General features: G+C 38.7%; 1 protein-coding gene across 2 annotated transcripts in view; it reads right to left on the minus strand.

Moving 5' to 3' along the window:
- LOC107556545 (ribonucleoprotein PTB-binding 2-like) overlaps window positions 1-3,806 on the minus strand; it is a 78,254-nt gene extending 74,448 nt beyond the window's left edge. For both annotated transcript variants that reach the window (XM_016239689.1, XM_016239688.1), the window contains exon 1: window positions 3,483-3,806. In XM_016239689.1, coding sequence (XP_016095175.1) covers window positions 3,483-3,806 — 324 coding nt within the window. The remainder of the gene's footprint in view (window positions 1-3,482) is intronic.
- Window positions 3,807-11,739: the final 7,933 nt, after the last annotated feature.

Consider the following 11,739-nt stretch of genomic DNA (forward strand, 5'->3'; position numbering starts at 1 on the left):
CATCATAATAATAAATGATTTTTGAGCAGCAGATCAGAATATTAGAATGATTTCTGAAGGATCATGTGACTGGAGTAATGATGCTAAAGCTCTGCTTTGAAATCACAGGAATAAATTATATTTTCAAATAGAAAACAGTTATTTTAAATAGTAAAAATATTTCAAAATGTTACTGTTTTTGCTGTATTTTGGATCAAATAAATGCAGGCTTGGTGAGCAGAAGATAATTCTTTAAAAAACATTAAAAATCTTACTGTTCAAAAACTTTTGACTGGTATGTTAGCCTATAGTTTGAAGTAAAAAATATCAATATTAATAAGGAGAGTCTGAGATTTATTTGACAGTGATTTCACATTTCTTGTTTGTATGAAGGCTAAATACCAATAAAAGGTGAACATTTATTTATTTGCGCCATTTTGTCCCTAAAATATTATATAGTTTTATAGGAGTAGGTTTCATAGAATTGCCAAATTAATTTTTCATAAGTTTGTAGGTACAGACATCTGTTGTGGCCGTTCTTGGCCGTTTTTATGAGGCTTTTTTAATAGTGTTCATATCGATATCGGAATTATATCGTATCGACCGAAATTAAGAAATATATCGTAATATAAATTTTGGCCATATCGTCCAGCCCTAATTCAACATATAAATAAATAAAACAAATATATGGTCTGTGTATCCCTACAGTATATGTACACCAGTATGCAGCATGTGTAAAATCAACAGCTTTTGTAATGGCAGCTCACACTGATGCTCGCTGATTTAGAGATACAGATGACTTTCACTGTATTTTAGATGGGTTTGGCTGGTCAGACTGCTGTCTCACACTCCAACAGACACATGATGAAAGTTAAGGGTTTGTGCACACAGGAAGGTCAGATATTGGGGTGAAACAGACTGACACAGATATAGAGCTTGCTTTGGTCTGTGGTGACCCGAGTCAATAGCCAAGGTGATACGAGGTCAGGACAGAACAGAGAGAAACTGAAACCAGATAGAAACTAATCTTCAGAAGGAAGGGGAAGGAAAACAATTTATTCTAGCCAGCAACACTATGTAAATAGTATGCAATGACCTCTAAGTGACTACAACTCAAGTATGATATAAAACAGTAGCTATTTCTGAGCTCTTAGCAAACTTAAACAAATATAGGCTAAGAATACACATTTATTCCAAATATTGAAATGTTTTAAATACATTTTTATTTGGGGGTAGGTGATATACTGATTTTAAGGATTGTTTGTGTCAAGTTTGTGCAAAATGGGAAGGGAAGGGAATAGGCATGCAAATGACTTTACATTCAGATATTTACAGATGACAGACTGGATTACTTACCATTACTTTAAAGAAAAAAAATTATTAAACATAAAAACCCTTACATTTATTTTATTTTAGCTAGTTCAGTATTTCGTATTTTCATTTATTTTAACTTGATGTAATTAATATACTAAATTAAATATACTTAATATACAAAATTACTAAAACCTTAAATGAAATTATATATATATTTCCTATTTTTTAATCATTTTCTGAACCACATATACGGTTGATGAGATAGAATATTAATATAACTGATCATTAATTGTAAATAATGATATATTTTTTTGCTTATATCGCCCAACCCATCTGTGTGAATGTTGTGTTGAGTATTCAGAGAGAACACGCACTCCTATATTCCACTGCTGAACATCTGCTACTGACACCCAAACCAATAACAAACCTGTGGAAGAGTGGACAGAGCTCAACAATGGGGAGAGGATGAGATCACCCAAAATACATTGTCACCTGACAAAGAGCCAATCAGCAGAGTTCATTTCTGACATTTCTCCTGCCCAAACCTATGACCGACCTGCTCCTAAATTATTCAGAATAAGGAGCAGAGTGATTGTGTATGTATGAATGAGGGACACAGACAGAAAGAGAGACCGAGCTGCTTTGCCTGACATGTGTTCTCAGTGATAAGCCGCTACTCTGTGACCTACGGTGTGCACCTGACACTCTTCTCCAAACTGTTACTCACTGTCGTGCTGTCTAAGGTTATAGGTGTCCGCAAGACAACATGCAGTACAGGCTATGTGAAATAGCATGCAAGAGCACGTCGTGACAATTAAACATCTAAAAAGAATCACTCAAAACTAATGCTACTGCATACGCCGCACAACCTAACCTGAAAGTTAATGTTTTGTGCATTGTGGAAGTGCAAACGTACAGTGCAGTGTCATCTGTTCAGTGCGTACAGACAATTAGATATTAACTGCATTCATCTCCTCCTGGAGCTGGGGAAATATTACACCTCCCTCAAGGACCCAGGTATCCGGCATGTTTACTGACAGTAATAACGTGGGGAAACTCTGTAGGAAATGCCATGGACAGCAGCCACCTCAGCTCTTGAATATGACAATCTCCCACTCAGAGTTCAGCTCACCGCTGTGCTGTTCTCCCTGCCTAAACGCCCTCAGCCGGATCTCAGTCAGTCTGCCTGTCTCCATGAGCAAACATGCCTCCAGACAACATCCAACCACAAGCAGGCAAAGGGATAAGAGCCGCGGCATGTAGGAAACATTAATAAGCAAACAAGTCGAACTCTAAATTCAATATAATAAGAGTTACAATTAAGGAACGATTAGCAAAATATGACATAAAAACATAAGATATAAAACTACAAAATAAAATAAAACCCATTAGGGCTTATTAAAATGAAACTCGCTGCGTTTTTGTAGTGTGTTATCAGTACATTTTGAAACAAGTCTAGTTACACGGAACATATGTTAGGCTGCGTAGGCTATTGGATAATGGACGAGTATTTGAGTCGCATTTATTAGGTTGTGGGGACACGTAAAACAAAAGAGTTGATAAACGCTGAACTAGCCTAGATAGAGACGGTGAGCGGCTCGTTTTCAGCGGAACTGTTATACAGACGGAGCGCGTTCATCCAAAGGAGCCGTCGGGCTGTTATTTTACTGCATATTTTCCGCTTATTTGTTTTCGTTTCACTTCAGTGGTGCTTATACAATAGAAATGTGGTGTTGTTTAAAGGCAGATGGCGTTATGGGTCGTGCGCAAACAGTTAAACCGACAGGTTTCCCCGATGATGAACGTAAAAGTTTGAGCACTGCTCTATTCATTCAATTCTTCCAAAGTCACTTAATTTGAACTGTTTACGTTTACATAGGCTATGCTCAATATCCGTGTTTCAAACTAATAATTCTTTTAATTTAACTTTCTTGTAACTGATGTGTGTTTGCCATTTTATTTATTTACTTTGGCTGAAACATGTTAGCGGTCGTACATGGTGCGCTTAACAATGTTAGATGCAAACAAAATCATGGAATAATAAAACTCGTTTATGTATCTTGACTAACAAACTAACAACCATACTTAAAATGCTAAGAAAAGCTCTTGAAAAGCCCTTTTGTCCCATGAACTAGTGAGCAGTGTAACTTTCACCTGTCCGGCTGATGTAAGTAAACTGTCTAACTTACCTGGTTGGTTGTATCCTGTGGCAGGTTCTTAATAAGGATCTTCCTCCTGTTGCTCAGCTCTCTGCGAGTTTTCTCCAGCCGTTTCTCGATCTCCTCGGGATCAAGTTCCGGTAGATCTCTGAGGATGGTGGTCCCCTCGGATGCTGCGTCCTCCTCCTGTCGGCTCGCGGGGCTGTCGCACTCCGGGTGAGGTGAATTTTCCCGCTTTATCGCATGCACGCTCGGCGGCTGGATGGATGAAGCGGCCGCCATCTTGAAGCGCTCGGTGGTAAGTGAGTCGGAGAGAGCGGATAGGTGGGCGTCTGTGCTTCGAGTCAAACCCATCGACGGCACTCTTGAAAGTAAGTGTGGATGAGCCCCAGCACAGTACAGCTGGCGACCTCCACCGATGGAAAACTAAACACATTCTGAGCTTCTGACTAGTCTCTTTTCCCCTTCTTAACAGGACAGTATCATATTTTTTAAAAAGTATAAATAAATGCCATATCAATTTAAGATAGCAACAATAAATAATAACAATAAAACATTAGCATACCAATTTGTGATGATGATGTAGGCTAATAATAGTTCTAGTAAGCAGATATTTTGTAATTAAATATATTTATTAAAACATTATTAAGCAACATTTAGGTGTATCTAGTGTTTATTTATTTATGCAAATCAGGCAATAGTGTTGTCACATTAGCGAAATTCAACAAAATTCGTTGGCAAAAAAGGTCCATTAATTGTTTTTTTTTCCAATAGCATACCGATGTTTAAAGACGCCGTCATAATGTTTGGCAAAATTTTTGCAGCTTTTTCATAATCCACACGATTTGGAATTCCTATGGGATTGGGATTGGGAATTTTGTATGAGGACGAAAGATTTCCCCATGCCAATTTCGCAACTGGTTCTTGGTTACTCAGCACTGACCAACAGAAAACGTCTGTGTGAACTGTGCTAATGTCGCTACACAACTGAAAATAATGTTTTGTTTTTTTTAAAGCACAGCTCACACAAAAGTCACTTTTCAAAACAAACAGCTTTCTTTTGGCCAGCGCTGTGAATTCACAAACTTGAATATGAGCTAAATCTGCATGGGAAAGTTTTAAGCCCACACGCGTAACTCCCAGTTGAGCAGAATCATGTTGAAATGGATTTCGCCCACAAAATTTCACTGAGCACAATGGTAAATGTGTATTCTTATCCTGATATTTGGTACAACAGTTTAGTTCCAAAAGAGGCACATTAGGCTATCAATTTCCAAATCAGCGATCCAACTTTTCACTTGTACCTATAACTAACTCTGCTTGTGTTTTCATTTTCCAGACAGGCTGTCAGTCTGTTCAATAGTGGCAATTTTTTCAGTGACCCTAGTAAGCAGATCTTTTGTAATTAAATATATTTATTAAAACATTATTAAGCAACATTTAGGTGTATCTAGTGTTTATTTATTTATGCAAATCAGGCAATAGTGTTGTCACATTAGCGAAATTCAACAAAATTCGTTGGCAAAAAAGGTCCATTGTTTTTTTTCCAATAGCATACCGATGTTTAAAGGCGCCGTCATAATGTTTGGCAAATTTTTTGCAGCTTTTTCATAATCCACACGATTTGGAATTCCTATGGGATTGGGATTGGGAATTTTGTATGAGGACGAAAGATTTCCCCATGCCAATTTCGCAACTGGTTCTTGGTTACTCAGCACTGACCAACAGAAAACGTCTGTGTGAACTGTGCTAATATCGCTACACAACTGAAAATAATGGGTTTTTGGTTTTTTTTTTAAAGCACAGCTCACACAAAAGTCACTTTTCAAAACAAACAGCTTTCTTTTGACCAGCGCTGTGAATTCACAAACTTGAATATGAGCTAAATCTGCATGGGAAAGTTTTAAGCCCACACGCGTAACTCCCAGTTGAGCAGAATCATGTTGAAATGGATTTCGCCCACAAAATTTCACTGAGCACAATGGTAAATGTGTATTCTTATCCTGATATTCGGTACAACAGTTTAGTTCCAAAAGAGGCACATTAGGCTATCAATTTCCAAATCAGCGATCCAACTTTTCACTTGTACCTATAACTAACTCTGCTTGTGTTTTCATTTTCCAGACAGGCTGTCAGTCTGTTCAATAGTGGCAATTTTTTCAGTGACCCTTACTGTTACATTATTATGCCAGTAGGTGGCGACAAGTAACTCTTTATTGAATCGTTCACTCAACTGACTTGCTGATTAGTTAAAACACCACTGCTGTGTTGCACAGAGATGCACAACATTTTTCCTGCTTTGACTGCTTTCAGAACTATTTTTCTTGACAGAGCAAACATTGTACTGCCAATAATGTGTCTAAAACTTATGCTTTAATTGTTTATTAAATTATTGCATGAAAGCTTAAATAAACTGTATGGACAAGCTGACATTTATAGCTCAGAAATTGGAGAGCTTGTGTATGGCAGAAACATCTGAAGGCATGCCTGCAGAAAATCTTGCATGCCTGACAGATCTTTTGACTCCTTATACACTGGCTCTGGTGTGGAATGAATGACTTATGCCGTCTCTCGTGGGTGTGCTAAATGCCATCTCCTGGCAGACTCAATCACAGGAGTCCTTATAATGTCCCTGAATGAACGCTTTGAGTTTCAGCAGCTACACATCCCACATCAACAATATTTACAGATGATTGCATTGACTCTTTAAGAATGGGGATAGCACATTTTTTTCAGTTTTTGGATATTTTTTTTTCGACACGAGAATAATTATAACAATCACATTATTATTGGCTATTCCTCTTAGAACTTATTATTATTATTATTACACGTAAGATTTTCTGTGCAATTTAGGAGGTGGCGGTTTAAATCACACACAACATGTAAAATATAGCAATGTAAACCACCACTGCACTTCTTTATAAATACGAATGTCAGTTAAATATCCTTATTGCAGAGCATGGATTAATACTCATCGCACACGGATAATTCCCCCCATCACTATATGGGAAGTTCCAGTCTCTCTTACATATATGTCATTTGCATTCATCTGAATTACCTGAACATGAACTAAAGCAGTGATTCAGCGCGTCTCTGAGTGGGAGTGACAGAAAAGACCAGAATATTTCAATGGCGCAGAAAAGTAGCGCGTGGGCGCTCGAGCGGGCAGAGCGCGCATCTGGGACGCGTGTGTTTATGTAAAGGGGAGATGGGAACCTTGAACTCCTCACCGCGAGCAGCGCTGAGTGCGCAGTGTGCGTGGGCGGCGGAGTCATTATGTGTGTGTGGTCCCAGGCATCGTGAATCCACGGGCGATTTATTCATTTATGCGCGACTGTCTGATTTCGCAAATGGTGCATACATATGTATTGTACTGAAAACTTGGAACAGAAGCAGGAGAACAATAATTAAACTGAACGGTTTGCACATTTCACGGGATACGTTTGCCTTGCAGTAATGACAAGATAAAATTTTGAGAAGCTGGAAACTTGAGCAACTGGTTTTCTCTAGCTTCGCCTATGTCCAATTCGTAAATGAATGGTTCTTTCAAATCAAATTATTTTCAATGAATCAGTTGAACTGATTTATTAAAGGGATACTCCACCCCAAAATGAAAATTTTGTCATTAATCACTTACCCCCATGTCGTTCCAAACCCGTAAAAGCTTCGTTCGTCTTTGGAACACAATTTAAGATATTTTGGATGAAAACCGGGAGGCTTGTTGACTGCCAAGTAAATTACACTGTCAAGGTCCAGAAAAGTATGCAAGACATCGTCAGTATAGTCCATCTGCCCTCAGAGGTTCAACCGTAATGTTATGAAGCGATGAGAATACTTTGTACGCGAAGAAAACAAAAATAACGACTTTATTCAACAATTCGTCTCCTCTGTGTCTCTCCGCATCACCGTAGCGCCATTTTGGAGAATATCCGCTGAACACAAGCAGCGTACGCTATTCTGTGTCAGCCGCGACACAAGGATAAGTTTTCTATGTGTATTTACGCTTTGATTTGAATTAAAACAGCGCATCCGTGCAGCGTGGCTGACACAGAATAGCGTACGCTGCTTGTGTTCAGCGGATATTCTCCAAAATGGCGCTACGGTGATGCGGAGAGACACAGAGGAGACGAATTGTTGAATAAAGTCGTTATTTTTGTTTTCTTCACGTACAAAGTATTCTTGTCACTTCATAATGTTACGGTTGAACCTCTGATGGCAGAGGGACTATTCTGACGATGTCTTTCATACTTTTCTGGACCTTGCAGTGTAATTTACTTGGCAGTCAATCGGACGGTCACAAGACGGACACCCATAATTGTTCTCTCTCTCTCTCTCTCTCTCTCTCTCTCTCTCTCTTTTCCTACAAGCAGGGGGTAATGGCTGCCACCTGTTTCCAATGATTGGTGATCTGATGTGATTGCAGGAGGAGGGGAAGCCGTGAGAATTTAAGCAGCATCATTGCACAGCGCAAGTGTGTGTGTGGAGGCTGCGTCGGGAGGCTTCTATTCTCAACCTTAAAAGCTTTATTAGTTGTTTTGGTTAATCCTTTGTTGAATGATTTCTTCCCAGTGTTATTGTGTTGACACTCTTGTGGTACTTGACGCCTACGACAAGAAATCTGGTTTGTTTTGGTAGTTATTATTTGTTTTGTCCCTTTTTATGGTATTGTTTATCTATTAAATTTACATTGTTAGTTTATTGGAAAAGTGTTAGTAGAGAGGTGGGTGCCATTTTCTTTATTTTGTTTTTCTCTTGTTTATGTTAGTTAGGGAGGTAATTATATCCATTGTATTTTTGTTTTCTTTTCTTTGTGTAGCTTAGTCAGTTTCTCCCAAATAGTTAGAGGGTTTATGTTTGTTATTTTGGCCTTGCCCCCTCTTGAAGTCTTGACATCCTTCCATATCTGTCAAATAAAATAACTTGTTTTTGATATCGAGATTCTTGGCCTTTGTTAAAGCTTTGGGGTTTGAGAATTGAGTCTTGCTGCCTCCACACATCACCTTTTCTATTCTGTTACTCGTTCCTCCAACCCTAGACTAGCTGGGAACGTAACACAGAACAAAAAACACAGATAAATAAAAAATAGTAAATAAGGAATAAAAATATACAAATCGACAATTGTATGTACAGGTATATAACAATAGACAGTTTTATGTACAGGTATATTATGTGCAAATTGAAATGTAGACGGAGTATGTGTGTTCGATAAATAAGTGTATGAGTGAATAAATAGTGTATGTTCCACAGTTATTGTCAGGTGTTCATGAGATGGATTGCCTGAGGGAAGAAACTGTTCCTGTATTTTTTCAGAATAATTCCTCTTTGCCACTCTGATCTCCTTTTCCAGTGTGTACATATGGCCTATTGCAGTGGTTCCTCAATTAGTTTTAGCAGAGGACCGAATTCTGCCAACAATACCAAGCCAAGGGCCACTGACCTATATATATATATATATATAATTGTTATTATTATTACAATTATTATATTATTGTTGCTTTTGTTAAAATAATCACAAGATGGTCACAAGATGAATATTCAGATTTTTCCCCCAGTAGTCTGTTTTATTCAAACATTTTTGCATTTAGATACAGAAGAACTTTGCCTGTTGAATATTAAAAACAAATGAACAAACAAAAAATCTGGATCTCCATGTCTGCTATGCACAAATCAACTGTTCCTGCTCATTCCCAGACTGGATGTCTTCTCTCCACTTTCCCTAATTGCAGATTCAATTATTAGATTTGTCCGTATTAATATTTTTATGCTTAGATTTTTTTGGGGGGGGGGATCAAACTGTAACATCGTGTGTCCCAACTAGACACGATGCGATAAAAAGTATCTTTTCCATGTAGTTTTTGTCCTAACCACCCACGACAGCGACATGTGACAATAAGTGACATGGGATTCTATTTTAGGAACGGTTTATATTTTCTGTAACATTGCGGCAGGAACAACATACAAAATATGACAGTGATAATCTCAGGTAATGATTATGTGCTTTATTCAATGTTAAAAGTGTCTAATGTGAGTTTGAATATTATTTTGCGTTATCTTTATAGCCATAGCGAAAGCAACAATAGATAGGCCGATTTTACCTCAGATCTTGAAAATAAATTAAAGCAAACTTGTACGTTAAAACTGATCGTCCACAGACCTGTTTGCTCTATAGGCAAACTGAAGAGGATCCAGCAAGGGTCCAGTGTTGTCCTTCAGGTGGGCCAGCACCAGTTTTTCAAAAGACTTCATGACCACAGATTTTAGAGCCACAGGCCTGTAGTCATTAAGTGCTGTAATTTTGGATTTCTTTGGGATGGGGATGATGGTGGAGCGTTCGAAGCATGAAGGGACTTCGCACAGCTCCAGTTCATAAAGATATCAGTCATTTACTCAAAACTGTTCAGTCCATTCACATTTGAATCATCTATTTTCTGTGTCCACTTTTCTTTTCTACACACTCGCCATGTTTTTGCTGTCACATCGTATCTACACTGGACGCGACAAAGCATTGCAAATCATTTGAACGTTGTGTCAGTACAGTCAGCAGTTTACTGTCCGGGATTTGTTGTGTTGCGCCACATCCAAGACAGCATCACTGATTATAACGAGTTCTATTGTATTTTATTGTCACACTGCGCCGCGCCGCTCGTGTAGACATGATGTAAGTTAATGTAGCTTTCTGATGCTGCGTTTAAATTTTCATGCCACATCATTTGAAATTAGCGCTGGCCAAACTTTTTTCTCTCACGGGCCGCCTATTGAGGAACCCTGGCCTATTGGAACATTTTCAGAGCACGTTCCATTCTGGGTGACTACATGTGATGGCGTTTTTAACATCTGGACGCAAAGTATAGATGAATCATTTTTGAACCGGTTCTTTGAAATAAACTGTTCAAAGAACCGATTCGCAAAAATTACGCTGTCTTTCCCATGGCCCCAACTTAAACAGAAGTGCTCCACTTTTCTGCCAACCCCACTGTGTGCTCACACCTCGTGTTCGGGTTAAAATTATCCACCAAGGATCAGCCTTAATGACCTTGTATGCAAATTCCAGGCAGCGGCAGCACGCAAGAGGAATTCCCTGCATAGGGTTGCCAACCGTCCCGTATTAGCCGGGACATCCCGTATTTTGGGCCTAATTGATTTGTCCCATACATGACTTCCCTTGTCCCGTTTTTTGACTGCTACGCTGATCTAACCACTGACTGATACAACAGCAGCAGTGCTTATCACTTGAGAATGATCACCGATACCTGTCATCGTCCAATCACAGCCCCCTCACGCAGTATACGTTAAGTAAATCAGAAATCGTGAACATAACTGTTCGAGGAAGGCTGCGGAATCCTCTGCCGGCTGGTCACTCCGGCTTCACAGCAAGCGTCTCTCGCGCTAACGCCAATTCCGTCAGTGTATTGACTTCAGTAAATCAGTTTTGGTGAATACAAACTACATGATTATTTTTAATGAGTCCAACATCCCTCCGCGCAAGAGACGTGATCAGTAAGGGAAGTCGTCTTTCACTATTGTAATGTTGTTAAATAGAGAAATACATTTTATATTTAAAGCTGCAGTCCGTAAGTTTTGCCTCTTTGTCGCCATCTCTGTTTGAAAACCTGCAATTGCAGCTGTGTGCAGCATTATCTTCCCTGCGTGGGTTGTGCAGCGGCTCGGCTCCAGCGCGGATGAATCTAATGTTTTGAGGAGTATGTGTGGCTGTCAGTCACCTCACCGGTGTGGATATTTACTGTACTTCACAATCACAGATTCTAGCGTACGTCTTGGAATATATGACCCAAATAAGCATTTTCACCAGATATTGCCATCTGAACAAGTAACAAGTTTGCCACATTTGTTCTGACCAACTGAGGAAAAAAGCATTGCCATAAATCTCGCTACCAATGGTGATTTAATCTAAAGATCGGTTAGCTCATATCACATCAAACCGTTCAAATTATTATTATTGTTACACTTCATTCTCAAATTGTTAATGTTAAAAACATCAGCATTGCGTGACTAAGAGTATAGTGTGTATAAACGAGTAGATTTCAATTTCTGTACAGTCTAATCTCTAATTGTCATACCACTCGAATTTCATATTAAGAAATTATTTTAACCCAAAAAGCAAATTATACTCCCTTCGAACTGGTTGTCTTTAAAATACAAATCTTGTGTAATCCCAGGCTATCTGTAATCAGAAGCACATTTAAATATATATATAATATAATTTAATTTCATTCATATGTGTTTCATAAACACAATCCTTTCTGGATTACAATCCGCCATTAAAATG

This window comes from Sinocyclocheilus grahami, unplaced genomic scaffold, assembly GCF_001515645.1.
Source record: "Sinocyclocheilus grahami isolate Dianchi unplaced genomic scaffold, SAMN03320097.WGS_v1.1 scaffold572.1, whole genome shotgun sequence".
NCBI classification, from domain to species: domain Eukaryota; kingdom Metazoa; phylum Chordata; class Actinopteri; order Cypriniformes; family Cyprinidae; genus Sinocyclocheilus; species Sinocyclocheilus grahami.